The sequence below is a fragment of the Pseudophryne corroboree genome, chromosome 5 (genome assembly GCF_028390025.1).
Source record: "Pseudophryne corroboree isolate aPseCor3 chromosome 5, aPseCor3.hap2, whole genome shotgun sequence".
Classification (NCBI taxonomy): Eukaryota; Metazoa; Chordata; class Amphibia; order Anura; family Myobatrachidae; genus Pseudophryne; species Pseudophryne corroboree.
The window spans coordinates 103,797,862-103,813,940 of record NC_086448.1 but is presented as its reverse complement, the minus strand read 5'-3'; the positions used below and the strand labels follow the sequence as shown (position 1 = coordinate 103,813,940).

General features: G+C 47.7%; 2 protein-coding genes across 3 annotated transcripts in view; one reads left to right on the top strand and one right to left on the bottom strand.

The window, feature by feature from the left end:
- Nucleotides 1-1,309, bottom strand: part of STAM (signal transducing adaptor molecule) — a 198,402-nt gene extending 197,093 nt beyond the window's left edge. Inside the window, exon 1 of one of the 2 annotated variants that reach the window (XM_063921537.1) lies at nt 869-1,309. In XM_063921537.1, coding sequence (XP_063777607.1) covers nt 869-908 — 40 coding nt within the window. In that variant the 5' untranslated portion in view covers nt 909-1,309. The remainder of the gene's footprint in view (nt 1-868) is intronic. The other variant, XM_063921536.1, reaches the window with a different exon arrangement.
- A 273-nt stretch (nt 1,310-1,582) lies between these two features.
- Nucleotides 1,583-16,079, top strand: part of HACD1 (3-hydroxyacyl-CoA dehydratase 1) — a 195,393-nt gene continuing 180,896 nt past the window's right edge. Inside the window, exon 1 of the mRNA XM_063921533.1 lies at nt 1,583-1,692. Within this exon, the coding sequence (XP_063777603.1) occupies nt 1,598-1,692 (95 nt within the window). The 5' untranslated portion in view covers nt 1,583-1,597. The remainder of the gene's footprint in view (nt 1,693-16,079) is intronic.

Sequence of the window (16,079 nt, the reverse complement as noted above, 5' to 3'; positions counted from 1 at the left end):
TACTGGGTGTTGCCACCTTACCTACTGTACATGGGGGGTGCTGAGACCTTACCTACATTACGTGGGGGGTGCCGAGACCTTACCTACTGTACATGGGGGGTGCTGAGACCTTGCCCACTGTACATGGGGGGGGGGGGGGGCCTGAGACCTTACCCACTGTACATGGGGGGGGGGGGGGGGTTTGCTGCTGAGATCTTACCTACTGTACATGGGGGGGAGGGCTGGGACTTTACCTACATGAGGAGTGCTGCCACCTTACCTACATGCTGGGTGTTGCCACCTTACCTACTGTACATGGGGGGTGCTGAGACCTTACCTATATTACGTGGAGGATGCTGAGACCTAACCTACTGTACATGGGGGGTGCGGAGACCTTACCTACTGTACATGAGGAGGTGCTGAGACCAAACCTACTGTACATGGGGGGGTGCTTAGACCTTACCCACTGTACATGGGGGGGGGGGGTGCTGCTGAGACCTTACCTACTGTACATGGGGGGGGGGGGGGGCTGGGACTTTACCTACATGAGGGGTGCTGCCACCTTACCTATTGTACATGCGGGGTGCTGTCACCTTATTTATTAACAGTTCCTTATATAGCGCAGCAAATTCCGTTGCACTTTACAACTAGACACAATTAAACCTTGTTAGACCTTACCTACTGTACATGAGGGGTGCTGCCACCTTACCTACTGTACATGAGGGGTGCTGCCACCTTACCTACTGTACATGAGGGGTGCTGCCACCTTACCTACTGTACATGAGGGGTGCTGCCACCTTACCTACTGTACATGAGGGGTGCTGCCACCTTACCTACTGTACATGAGGGGTGCTGCCACCTTACCTACATGAGGGTGCTGGTATCTTACCTACATCAGGATCAAAGAGGTTGGATGTGAAAAGCGGCATGTCTGCGGCCAGGTGTAGCAGCTGTCTGCACGGCTCTCAGGAGGAGTCACGGGGAGTGGGTTTCCTCGGTGTTCCTCTGCCCCCGCTGCTCCTCTGTCCCCTCTAGCAGAGCAGCAGCATTAGACCTCCACAGAGAGGGGGCTGCTGCCTGGGCCACGGAGCACGCTGGGAGAGGCAGCAGTGAGTGCACTACATTGCCTGCCCTGAGCACGATGCAGCGGCGACAGCAGGGGTGCGGGCCGGAGCAGCAGTCTGGGTAACAATGTAATAACAGTGCGGGAGACAAAGGCAGCCTGGCAGCGGCGGCGGCTACTTGTCATTGGATCGCCAGGCGGCTGCTGTTTCGGCTGCTGCTGAGAATGGAATTTGGTGACGCTCCCTGAACCTCATTGGGCTCTGCACATGCTCGCTGGGGAGGGTGGGGGCAGCATTCGGGGGCAAAGCGTTACCCCTGCACTGCGCATGCGCGGGATCAGCTGATGGCTTTCCTTGCAAAACAGGGATAGCCCAGGTGGAGTGTATTAGTCATACACAGTGTATGTCTGCATAGGTGACCGGTGCTGTCACTTATTTCCAGGGATATTCCCTGATTTATAATATTAACAATTTGCCCTCTATAATTTTCCTTGTTTTGGCTGATGAATGCATCTGTCAGTACATGCCCATATACCCTGCTCCAGGCCTATGCAATGTTACTGGCTGTTGGGGAACTACAAGTCTCAGCCAGATACACACCAGAGCTGGAGAGTCATGGCTTGCTTTCATCTGCTGAATGTTGTGTAAGGTAAAATGAAATAAATAGGAGCCATGCTAGTGCATGGCAACACATAAGTGCAGATACCCGTATATCCCTGGAATGGTGATTTATCTTCTAGGTGTGGCGATTATGGTATGATTTGTGAAGCTGTGCTGTGTCGCTTACCCATGTTCCGATTCATGACACTTTAGATTTCTACATAACCCTTTTGCTGTATCAATAAAAGGGGATGTAGTTATGTGGGAATAGAATCTGTGGAGAGCGGTGCGGCAAGCCCAGCCAGCCCGCAACGCAAGGGGATTGTTGCGCTCGACTTCCCCCGCCGGCATTCCGTCCGCCAGGATCCCACGGTCGGTATGCTGACTGCTGGGATCCCCAGCGGCGGTAACGCGTACCCAACCCTATAAATGAACCAAGATATTCCAAGGGGTATATTTACTAAATTGCGGGTTTATAGAAGTGGAACTGTTGCCCTTAGCAACCAATCAGATTCAACTTATAATTTATCTAGCACCTTCTAGAAGATAATAGCTAGAATCGGATTGGTTGCGGTGAGCAACATCTTCACTTTAGTAAATATACCTCCTAGAATGCTGGCAATACCATGTATGCACACTTTACTGTCCATTATTTGTGTTTTCTTTTTCCTTTCTATTTTATGAATCAATTTTTTTTTTAATTACAGAGTTTATCAGATTTAAAAAAGTAAATAAAAGAAATGTTGCATGGCAATTTACAGCAGGGATCCAGTACAGAGTAGAACGCAGGTAGACTGCAGGTGTACGTACAAATAAAATTGTATGAACAAAAATAAAACTATCTGTAGTTTGAAATGCAAATAATTAGGTACAGTAATCTATCCGGCTACCAGAGTCAAGTAATTGTTAAATATGGCATGTCACAATGTATTAAAGGTAATGAGAGTGATATGGGGGTAATTCAAAGATGATAGCAGCAGCAAATTTGTTATCAGTTGGGCAAAAACATGTGCACTGCAGGGGGGGGGGCAGATATAACATGTGCAGAGAGATTTATGCCCCCTACACATTTGGCGATATGCTGCCAAAGTTGCCCGACGGCGGACACGGGCGGCGGTGGGGGGGGGGGGGAGTTTCTTCACTCCTCCCATCACCCGGCTCCATAGCAGTGCATGCTAATATGGACAATCTCGTCCATATTGGCCTGCATGCATAAGCGACTGAGCACCAACGATGAACGAGCGCGGGGCCACCCATCGTTCATCGTTAGTGCCTACACACTAAATGATATGAACGAGTTTTCGTTCATTAATCAACGAGAAAGTTCATGTCGTTTAGTAAAATCTATTAGTATGTAGGGCCCTTTAGATTTGGGTTGGTTATTTTGTTTCTGTGCAGGGTAAATACTGGCTGCTTTATTTTTACACTGCAATTTAGATTTCAGTTTGAACACACTCCACCCAAATCTATCTATCTCTGCACATGTGATATCTGCCACACCTGCAGTGTACATGGGCCCTCATTCCGAGTTGATTGCTCGCTAGCTACTTTTAGCAGCCGTGCAAACGCATAGTCGCCACCCACGGGGTATTTTCGCTTTGCAAGTGTGCGATCGCGTGTGCAGACGAGCGGAACAAAAACATTTTGTGCAAAACAAGACCAGCTCTGTAGTTACTTATCCTGTGCGATGATTCTAGCGTCGGAGGTCCCGGAATTGACGTCAGATACTCGACCTGCAAACGCTTGGTCATGCCTGCGTTTTCCCTACCACTCCCAGAAAACGGTCAGTTGACACCCATAAACACCCTCTTCCTCTCAATCTCCTTGCGATCGGCTGTGCGAATGGAATCGTCGCTAGAAGCATTGCACAGCAACAATGCTGTTTGTACCCGCACGACCCGCGTGCGCATTGCGGTGCATACACATGTGCAGTTTTGCCATTTTTTTACCTGACCGCTGCGCTGCGAAAACCGGCAGCGTGCGGTCAACTCTGAATGACCCCCAAGGTTTTGCCCAACTGCTAACAAATTTGCTGCTGCGATCAACTCTGAATTCGGCCCAAGGTCCTGGTGGTATTACTGTTGTATTTTATTTCTCATACGTCCTAGAGGACGCTGGGGATGCTTCAAGAACCATGGGGTACTATAGACGGGATCCGCAGGAGACATGGGCACTTTAAGACTTTAAAAGGGATGTGAACTGGCTCCTCCCTCTATGCCCCTCCTCCAGACTCCAGTTAGATTCTGTGCCCAGTGAGACTGGATGCACACTGAGGAGCTCTCCAGAGTTTCTCAGAAAAAAAGACTTTGTTAGGTTTATTATTTTCAGGGAGACCTGCTGGCAACAGGCTCCCTGCATCGTGGGACTGAGGGAAGAGAAGCAGACCTACTTCTGTGAGTTCAAAGGCTCTGCTTCTTAGGCTACTGGACACCATTCGCTCCAGAGGATCCGATCACTTGGTACGCCTAGCTGCTCGTTCCCAGAGCCGCGCCGTCACCCCCCTCACAGAGCCCTAAGAATGAAGCCGGGTGAGTAACAGAAGATCAGAAGACTTCAGTGACGGCAGAAGACGGCTTTATGAGGTATCATGCAGTGGCCGCGCTGCGCGCCATGCTCCCACATAAGAATGGCACTGCAGGGCGCAGGGGGGGGGGGGGGGGGGCTGGGCAGCATAAATCCTCAATTTAGCGACTGGCAGAAAGTGTATAAAGTGCCTGGGCACTAATTACAGACCCCCACCAGTATAAATATGTAAAACGGGGGGGGGGGGGGGGGGGGGGCACAAGAGATTTGGTGCTAATTATTTGAAAGTGAAAGCGCTAACAGGTCTGGGCAGTAATTTACTCGCTTCAGAACCGGGATAGGCGCTGGGTTGTGAGCTGGCAGAACTCCCTCTGTGTTTCTCTAACAGGCTTTGTTGTAAGTCTCTCCTATAGCCCCAGTGTGGTTGTGGGTGTCAGTACGTGTGTGTCAGCATGTCTGAGGCTGAGTGCTCTTCCCAGGAAGAGGCTGGAGTGGGGACAGAAAAGGCTGTGGGAGTGACCGTGTCGGCACCGCCGACAGCTGATTGGGTAAATATGTTGAGTGTTTTGAATACAAATGTGGCTCGGTTGACTAAGAGATTAGATAAATCTAAGAACCAGACACGGAGAAAATCCATGGATGATGCATTGTCACAAGCTCAGACTCCTTCGGGGTCACAGAAACGTGCATTTACCCAGATAACAGATACGGATACCGACACGGACTCTGATTCCAGTGTCGACTATAGTGATGCCAGATTGAATCCTAAACTGGCTAAAAGCATTCAGTACATGATTGTGGCGATAAAAGAAGTGTTGCATATAACAGAGGAACCTGCTGTTCCTGATACAAGAGTCTGTATGTATAAAGGAAAGAAACCTGAGGTAACATTTCCTCCCTCTCATGAACTGAACGCTCTTTTTGAAAATTTTGGGAAAATCCTGACAAGAAGGTACAGGTTCCCAAAAGAATTCCAGTGGCATATCCGTTTCCTTTTGGGGACAGGGAAAAGTGGGAGTCAACCCCCACGGTGGATAAAGCTCTATCGCATCTATCCAAAAAGGTGGCGCTTACGTCTCCTGACACGGCAGCCCTAAAGGAACCTGCGGATCGTAAGCTGGAAAATACACTAAAATCCATTTATGTCAGTACGGGTTCGCTACTCAGGCCTGCCGTTGCTTCGGCATGGGTGAGTAGCGCTATTGAAAAGTGGGCAGATAACTTGTTATCTGAGGTAGATACCCTAGACATGGATAGCGTGCTTTTGACTCTGGGTCATATCAGGGACGCTGCAGCATATTTAAAAGCTGAAAGGGATATTGGGGGTCATTCTGAATTGTTCGCTCGTTGCCGATTTTCGCTATGTTGCAATTTGTTGCTAAATGCGCATGGTACGCAGAGTGCATGCGCTAAGTTATTTAACACAAAACTTAGTAGATTTGCTGGTGTTCGAGCGACGCTTTTCAGTCGCACTGCTGATCGGTGAATGATTGACAGGAAAGGGGTGTTTCTGGGTGGTAACTGAGCGTTTTCCGGGAGTGTGCTAAAAAACGCAGGAATGTCAGGGAAAAACGCGGGAGTGTCTGGAGAAACGGGGGAGTGGCTGGCCGAACGCAGGGCGTGTTTGTGACGTCAAACCAGGAACTAAACGGACTGAGCTGATCGCAATCTGTGAGTAGGTCTGGAGCTACTCAGAAACTGCAAATAATTATTTTGTAGCAGTTTTGCTAATCTTTCGTTCGCAATTCTGCTATGCTAAGATACACTCCCAGAGGGCGGTGGCCTAGCGTGTGCAATGCTGCTAAAAGCAGCTAGCGAGCGAACAACTCGGAATGAGGGCCATTGGTCTTTTGGGATCAAGGGCCAATGCCATGGCAATCTCAGCTAGGAGAGCATTGTGGATTCATCAATGGAATGCTGATGCTGACTCTAAGAAGGCGATGGAGTATTTACCGCTTAACGGTAGTGTCTTGTTTGGTGACGGCCTCACTGACCTGGTATCTACGGCTACCGCAGGTAAGTCGTAATTTTTACCTTATATTCCTGCGCAACAGAAGAAAACGCCCCACTATCAGATGCAGTCCTTTCGGCCCAATAAATTCAAAAAAGGACGAGGGTCCTCCTTCCTTGCTGCGAGAGGAAGAGGAAGGGGAAAGCGGTCACAGGCTGTGGCAAGTTCCCAAGAGCAGAAGTCTTCTCCGGCTTCTACCAAATCCACCGCATGATGCTGGGGCTCCCCTGCGGGAGTCCGCATCGGTGGAGGCACGTCTCAAACTCTTCAGTCAGGTCTGGGTACACTCGGACCTGGATCCTTGGATATTAGAAATAGTAACCCAAGGGTAGAAATTAGAGTTTCAAGACGTGCACCCTCACCGATTTTTCAAATCGGCCTTGCCAGCTTCTCATCTAGAAAAGGAGGTAGTATGCGCGGCAATACTAAAGCTGTGTCAAAATCAAATAATTGTCACGGTACCCCCGTCACAACGGGGGGAGGGTTTTTATTTTAGTCTGTTCATGGTCCCGATGGCTCAGTCAGACCGATTCTGAACCTAAAATCCCTCAATTTCTTTCTGAAAAAATTCAAATTCAAGATGGAATCTCTCTGAGCAGTGATCTCCAGTCTGGAGGAGGGGGATTTTATGGTGTCGGTCGACATACAGGATGCTTACTTACACGTTCCCATATATCCTCCACATCCGGCATACCTGAGATTTGCTGTTCAGGATTGTCATTTCCAATTTCAGACGTTGCCGTTTGGTCTATCCACAGCACCAAGGATTTTCACCAAGGTTATGGCGGAAATGATGGTTCTCCTGCGCAAGCAGGGTATTACAATTATCCCGTACTTGGACGATCTCCTCATACAGGCGAGATCCAAGGAGCAATTGCTGAAAAATGTTGCGCTCTCACTGACGATTCTGCAACAACATGGTTGGCTCCTAAACTTGCCAAAATCACAGTTGGTTCCGACGACACGGCTGTCGTTCCTGGGTATGATTCTGGATACAGAATTACAGAGAGTTTTTCTTCCAGTGGAAAAGGCTCTGGAAATACAGAACATGGTAAAACAGATTCTGAAACCGGCAAAAGTGTCAGTTCTTCAATGCACTCGGTTGCTGGGGAAGATGGTGGCGACCTACGAGGCCATTCCCTATGGCAGGTTCCATGCCAGGGTGTTTCAGTGGGACCTGTTGGACAAGTGGTCCGGGTCTCAACTGGACATGCACCAGAAAATAATCCTATCTTCCAGGACCAGGATCTCCCTTCTGTGGTGGCTGCACAGTTCTCACCTTTTGGAGGGACGCAGGTTCAGGATTCAGGATTAGATCCTGGTGACCACAGATGCAAGTCTCCGAGGCTGGGGAGCAGTCGCACAGGGGAGAAACTTTCAGGGAAAATGGTCAAGCCAGGAAGCTTGTCTGCACATAAACATTCTGGAATTAAGGGCCATTTACAACGGCATTCTCCAAGCGGAACATTTTCTTCGCGGTCTGCCCGTCTTGATTCAGTCAGACAACATTACAGCAGTGGCGGACATAAACCGCCAGGGCAGAACAAAGAGCAGAGCGGCGATGGCCGAGGCCACGAAAGTTCTTCGCTGGGCAGAAATACATGCAAGCGCTCTGTCAGCAGTCTTCATTCCAGGAGTGGACAACTGGGAAGAAGACTTCCTCAGCAGACATGATCTCCATCCAGGAGAGTGTGGTCTTCATCAAGAGGTCTTTGCAGAAGTGACAAGTCGTTGTTGAATACCTCAAACAGACATGATGGCGTCCCGCCTCAACAAGAAACTTCAGAGATATTGTTCCAGGTCAAGGGACCCTCAAGCAATAGCGGTGGACGTCCTAGTGACACCGTGGGTGTTTCCGTCGGTCTATGTGTTCCCTCCACTTACACTCATTCCAAAGGTGATAAAGATTATAAGAAGAACAAGGGTTCAGGAGATACTCATTGTTCCAGACTGGCCAAAGAGGGCCTGGTATCCAGATCTTCAAGAGTTGCTCATAGAAGATCCCTGGCCTCTTCCTCTACGGGAGGACCTGTTACAACAAGGTCCGTGCGTGTATCAGGACTTACCGCGGCTGCGTTTGACGGCATGGCGGTTGAACGCCAAATCCTAGCCAGAAAGGGTATTCCCGTTGAAGTCATTCCCACTCTTCTTCAGGCTAGAAAGGAAGTAACGGCAAAGCATTACCACCGTATTTGGAGAAAATACGTGTCTTGGTGTGAATCCAAGAAGGCTCCTACGGAAGAATTTCAGCTGGGGCGTTTGCTCCATTTTTTGCAAGCAGGTGTGGATGCGGGCCTAAAGTTAGGCTCTATTAAAGTACAAATTTCGGCCTTATCAATTTTCTTTCAAAAAGAATTGGCCTCCCTTCCAGAAGTTCAGACCTTCGTGAAAGGTGTGGTGCACATCCAACCTCCATTTGTGCCTCCTGTGGCACCGTGGGATCTTAATGTGGAATTGCAGTTCCTGCAATCTCATTGGTTTGAACCTTTACGTAAGGTTGAGTTAAAATTCCTTACTTGGAAAGTAGTCATGTTGTTGGCCTTGGCATCCGCAAGGCGGGTTTCTGAGTTGGCGGCTTTGTCTCACAAAAGCCCCTATTTAATCTTCCATGCTGATAGAGCAGAGTTGAGAACTCGTCAGCAATTTCTGCCAAAAGTGGTTTCATCATTTCACGTAAACCAGCCTATTGTGGTGCCAGTGGCTACTGACGCCTTAATTGAGTCAAAGTCTCTGGATGTGGTCAGAGCTTTGAAAATTTATGTCGCCAGAACGGCTCAGGGTAGGAAAACGGAGCGTTTGTCCTGTTTGCTCCCAACAAGATTGGGTGTACTGCTTCCAAGCAGACCATTGCACGCTGGATCTGTAATACGATTCAGCATGCTCATTCCACAGCTGGATTGCCGTCACCGAAATCGGTGAAGGCCCATTCTACTAGAAAGGTGGGCTCATCCTGGGCGGCTGCCCGAGGGTTCTCGGCATTACAGCTTTGTTGAGCTGCTACTTGGTCGGGTTCAAACACCTTTGCGAAGTTTTACAAGTTTGATACCCTGGCTTAGGAGAACCTCTTGTTTGGTCAATCGGTGCTGCAGAGTCATCCGCACTCTCCCGCCCGTTCTAGAGCTTTGGTAAAAACCCCATAGTTCTTGAAGCATCCCCAGCATCCTCTAGGACGTATGAGAAAATAGGATTTTAATACCTACCGGTAAATCCTTTTCTCTTAGGGGGTAATTCCAAGTTGATCGCAGCAGGAATTTTTTTAGCAGTTGGGCAAAACCATGTGCACTGCAGGGGAGGCAGATATAACGTGCAGAAAGAGTAGGATTTGGGTGGGTTATTTTATTTCTGTGCAGGGTAAATACTGGCTGCTTTATTTTTACACTGCAAATTAGATTGCAGATTGAACACACCACACCCAAATCTAACACTCTCTGCACATGTTAAATCTGCCTCCCCTGCAGTGCACATGAGGGGTAATTCCAAGTTGATCGCAGCAGGATTTTTGATAGCAATTGGGCAAAACCATGTGCACTGCAGGGGAGGCAGATATAACATGTGCAGAGAGAGTTAAATTTGGGTGGGGTGTGTTCAATCTGCAATCTAATTTGCAGTGTAAAAATAAAGCAGCCAGTATTTACCCTGCACAGAAATAAAATAACCCACCCAAATCTAACTCTTTCTGCACGTTATATCTGCCTCCCCTGCAAGGCACATTGTTTTGCCCAATTGCTATCAAAAATCCTGCTGCGATCAACTTGGAATTACCCCCATGGTTTTGCCCAACTGCTAAAAAAAATTCCTGCTGCAATCAACTTGGAATTACCCCCTTAGTCTGTAGAGGATGCTGGGCGCCCGTCCCAGTGCGGGCTGTATCTGCAGTTTGGTTTTGGTTACACTCATGTTGAGTTAAGTACAGTCAGTCTGTGGCTGATGTTAGTCATGCCGTTGCATGCGTTGTTGTTGAATGCCATGTTGTACGGCGTGTTTGAGGTGTCTCACCTTAGTTTAAAAATTAAATAAATCCTTTTCCTCGAAATGTCCGTCTCCCTGGGCACAGTTCCTATAACTGAAGTCTGGAGGAGGGGCATAGAGGGAGGAGCCAGTTCACACCCCCTTTAAAGTCTTAAAGTGCCCATGTCTCCTGCGGATCCCGTCTATACCCCATGGTTCTTGAAGCATCCCCAGCATCCTCTACGAACTAAAAGAAAAGGATTTACCGGTAGGTATTAAAATCCTATTTTTTCTTCTTAAATTATGCATAACTGAAGCTGGTCACACTTACTATATTACTGCTGCTTAGTCTGCACATAAGTCCGTTTTCTCACACATGAAAAGCTTCACACACCCACTGGTGTTTTTTGTTTCATTTTTTATTTTATTTACATTTTATATGCATTTTTAGTGTTTGTAAAATGCTGTTAAACAGTCGTGACACTAGTGCTTACACAACCCCTGCTGTTTTATCTGCAGCGCAGTTCTTTACCATAATGTTTCTTACACTTGCTCTACTTTCCTGCTATTCCATGTATAAACACATTCTAAATATTACAAACACTAGTAAATGTGTATAGCAAACAATACCTAAACGTTTTCCTTTAATGTGCATTTTTACCCTACTTAGCGACCCATCAGCATTTCCCTCACAAGCCTGACTCTGTCATCACACACGTATTCACATATCACAAGCCTGACACCACCATACACACGTATTCACATATCACCAGCCTGACACCGCCATCACACACATATTCACATATCACCAGCCTGACACCGCCATCACACACATATTCATATCACAAGCCTGACACCGCCATCACACACGTATTCACATATCACAAGCCTGACACCGCCATACACACGTATTCACATATCACCAGCCTGACACCACCATCACACACACATTCACATATCACCAGCCTGACACCGCCATCACACACATATTCACATATCACCAGCCTGACACCGCCATCACACACGTATTCATATCACAAGCCTGACACCGCCATACACACGTATTCACATATCACCAGCCTGACACCACCATCACACACACATTCACATATCACCAGCCTGACACCGTCATCACACACATATTCACATATCACCAGCCTCACACCGCCATCACACACGTATTCACATATCACCAGCCTGACACTGCCATCACACACATATTCACATATCACCAGCCTGACACCGCCATCACACATGTATTTACATATCACAAGCCTCACACTGCCGTCACACATGTATTCAAATATCATAAGACTGACACAGCCATACACACGTATTCACATATCACAAGCCTGACACTGCCGTCACACTCCTATTCAAATATCATAAGACTGACACCGCCATACACACGTATTCATATATCACAAGCCTGACACCGCTATCACACACATATTCACATATCACAAGCCTGACACTGCCGTCACACACGTATTCACATATCACAAGCCTGACACTGCCGTCACATACGTATTCACATATCACAAATCTGACACCACCATCACACACGTATTCACATATCACAAATCTGACACCGCTATCACACACGTATTCACATATCACAAGCCTGAATCTGCCGTCACACACGTATTCACATATCACAAGCCTGAATCTGCCGTCACACACGTATTCACATATCACAAGCCTGAATCTGCCGTCACACACGTATTCACATATCACAAGCCTGACGTGTCCTGTCTGCTAGGGCACATCATTTATTCACCATGGTGACTTCATATTATTAAGAGGTTTTTTTTATTCTAGAATACTGCCCAATAACATTGGAGTATCCTGTAGTGAATCAAGCCAAAGCAGATCCTCCTTACACTACAGTAATATGTTTATCTAACTGAAGTGTTGTCTTGTTAGAGGGTGGCGCTGGGTGTGCAGGAAAGAAGGCAGCTGGTGAGGGGAGTGACTGGCGTCCGCTGCCAGCTCCGTAAGGAGACTATATTGTTCTCCAGTCACTTCCAGCTGAGTCAGAAAAAGGATCATGTGCTCTCAGTCATGCACTTTCTATTTATCACTCTAGCACATGTATATTACTTCATTCCTCTGTCGTCATCATAACCATGAGTAATGGGGCATATTAGTTACATAACTGCAGTATGTGTTTCCTCTAGACTACAGGTAAGCAAACTATAGCTCTCCAACTATTAGGGAACTACTGCACAAGTGACTGGCTCTCAGGACAAACTGGGACTAGTAGTTCTCCAACAGCTGGAAAGCTGTAGAATGCTCTGACGTGGGGGGGGGGGGATTATTTGCACTGTGTTATATTCATTGTGATGTTAGTAAACATTTTATTCATTGATGTATTTCTGGTTCTGGAGAAGCTAATCCCGCACCAGATTCTGTACTTTAATATTTCCTCAAAGCCCCTTCCCAATCAAATTTCATTTATATGTATGTTTTATTACATTATTTGTGACATCATATCAGAATCAGAATCAGAATCAGCTTTATTGGCCAGGTATACTTACGTATACTAGGAATTTGTCTTCGGTTTGCTATACAACAGCCAAGTAGGTAACAGGTAAGCAGGTGTGTGTGTGTGTGTGTGTGTGTGTGTGTGTGTGTGTGTGTGTGTGTGTGTGTGGGGGGGCAAGTAAAGTTACACAGATAGGTATACCGTAGGGACACAAGTGAGTTACATGTACGTCTAGTCAGTCAATGTTCAGGAGTTCAGCAGGCGGACAGCTTGGGGAAAGAAACTTTTGAGGCTTCTGGTGGATCTGGCGGGGACAGCCCTGTAACGCCTGCCTGAAGGAAGCAAGTTAAACATGCTGTGGCCGGGGTGTAGTTGGTCTTTTACTATCTTCATTGCCCGCTTTTTAGCTCTGGACAAGTACAGGTCCTGGACTGAGGGAAGGTCGGCCCCGATGATCTTCTCTGCGGTTCTGACCACCTTTTGGAGCCTGCATATGTCCCTCGCGCTGGCGGAGCTGTACCATACGAGTATCGAGGAGCACAGTACCGACTCCACAATCGCGGAGTAGAAGAGGAGCAGGAGCTTCTGTGGGATGTTGAACTTCCTTAGTTGCCTGAGGAAGAACAACCTCTGCTGCGCTTTCCCAACAGTGGCGTCAGTGTTGGACCCCCATTTAAGGTCCCTGGAGATTGTGGTCCCTAGAAACTTGAAGGAGTCCACTAGCGATACCACACTGTCAGCAATCGTTAGCGGAGGTGCACTAGATGACTTCTTCCTGAAGTCCACTATCATCTCGACAGTTTTGAGGGGGTTGAGGTCAAGGTTGTTGTGGATGCACCACTGGGCCAGCCGGTCTACTTCCTGTCTATAGGCCGATTCGTCCCCATCCTTGATGAGGCCGATGACGGTGGTGTCATCGGCGAATTTGATGATCCTTACTGATTGCGCCTCTGAGGTACAGTCATTTGTGTACAGGGAGAAGAGCAGGGGTGAGAGGACACAGCCCTGAGGGGCCCCTGTACTGATGGACCGCGCTTGAGAGGTGAATTCCCCCGCTTTCACCACCTGTGTCCTATCTGTCAGGAAGTCTATTATCCAGGAACAGGTAGCTTCTGGGACCCCTAGGCGAAGTAATTTGGGGTGGAGGATGCTGGGGACGATTGTATTGAAGGCCGAGCTGAAATCGACAAACAGGACCCTCGCGTAGGTACCGGGAATGTCTAGGTGCTGTAGAATGTAGTGCAGGCCCAGGTTGACTGCATCCTCGACACACCGATTCGAGCGATAGGCGAACTGCAGGGGGTCCAGTTGGGGGCCAGTCACAGTTTTCAGGTGATTCAAAACCAGACGCTCTAACGTTTTCATGACCACAGACGTCAGTGCTATCGGCCTGTAGTCGTATATTTGGTGGGGTGCTACTACTAAATTCTTATAGGCATATAAACACAACAAATAATTAAAAAATAGTTTATTTGGCTTGTGCAGTCTAGGAAGCTCTTGTTTATACTTTATTAAAGCATATAATCTTATTTAGGCAATTCTTGCCTAAGGTGGTGTCATCTTTTCATATGAACCAACCTATTGTGGTGCCTGTGGCTACACGAGATTTGGAGGATTCCGTGTCCCTTGATGTAGTCATGGCTTTGAAAATTTATGTGGCCAGAACGGCTAGTCAGGAAAACAGAAGCACTGTTTGTCCTATATGCAGCCAACAAGGTTGGCGCCCCTGCTTCGAAGCAGACTATTGCTCGCTGGATCTGTAACACGATTCAGCAGGCGCATTCTACGGCTGGATTGCCGTTACCAAAATCGGTCAAGACCCATTCCACTAGGAAGGTGGGCTCGTCTTGGGCGGCTGCCCGAGGGGTCTCGGCACTACAACTGTGCCGAGCTGCTACTTGGTCGGGTTCAAACACCTTTGCAAAGTTCTATAAGTTTGATACCCTGGACGAGGAGGACCTAAGGTTTGCTCATTCGGTGCTGCAGAGTCATCCGCACTCTCCCGCCCGTTTGGGAGCTTTGGTATAATCCCCATGGTCCTTACGGAGTCCCCAACATCCTCTAGGACGTTAGAGAAAATAAGATTTTAAACCTACTGGTAAATCTTTTTATCGTAGTCCGTAGAGGATGCTGGGCGCCCGTCCCAAGTGCGGACTACTTCTGCGAGACTTGTATATAGTTTTGCTTACATAAGGGTTATGTTATAGTTTCATCAGGTTGGACTGATGCTACGTTGTTTTTTCATACTGTTAACTGTTTAATAGATACACAAGTTATACGGTGTGATTGGTGTGGCTGGTATGAATCTTGCCCTTGGATTAACAAAAATCCTTTCCTTGTACTGTCCGTCTCCTCTGGGCACAGTTTCTCTAACTGAGGTCTAGAGGAGGGGCATAGAGGGAGGAGCCAGTGCACACCCAGACCTAAAGTCTTTCTTAAAGTGCCCATGTCTCCTGCGGAGCCCGTCTATCCCCATGGTCCTTACGGAGTCCCCAGCATCCTCTACGGACTACGAGAAAAAGATTTACCGGTATGTTTAAAATCTTATTTTAACCAAATATTTCCTGGATCTCAACATATTAGAAAGGGGATCGTGGGCTGGAAAGGGATCACCTAGATTATATAAGGTATTATAATAATGTTTAAACAGAGCCGGCCTTAGCTATAGGCAGGCTAGGCATTTGCCTAGGGCAACCAAGCATGTCTAGGGGCATCCAAGCATGTCCCTGCAGTATCTCATGCTGGGAGGGACAGTCTGCAAACTAACTGTTACTTTCCAAATGTATTCAATCAGAACTTGTATACACTGCTGTTTACATTTGTCAAATAAAATGCATACTCTCCCTTAAAGTTCTTTAAACTCCCTCCGACATGCTTGAATGCCCCTGACTTGTGAGACCTCAGACAGACAGCAGAAGCCCAGTAACTGTAATTCCTGGACCTGTGACATTTTCACTGACTATATAAGCTTATTACTGGATGGATCCTTATGATACCACATGTGTATTTGTAAGACTGCTTCACATAAATCTGACATCACCTATACTGCTTGTGCACATGGGGGAGGGGGGCCCTGCTATCCTGTGTGTGTCCCTTATCCCTGTGCAAACCCCAGGTGTCTGCAGGGACATAACATGGGCAGTGTTCTCCCCACACTTTATTTCCTAGTCAGTCCTTGCCGTAAAATTACCCTGCCAGGATGGCATACCCTGTGAGGTCACATCCCTTGTATGGGTACCCCTTTAATGGGTGCGAGCACAAGCACGCACCCACCCACCCATCCTGCCACCCCCTATCTCAAAAAAATGCAGTCACGGATCCAGGGAGCTGCATGGGCGCACACACTGACTGCAGGCACGCCAGCAAGCAAAAGTAAGTTTTATAAAAAAAAGCTACTAGCATTACTAATGTGGGGCATATGTGTAAAGTACATTACTGTGTGGAATTATAAATGTGTATTATAGGC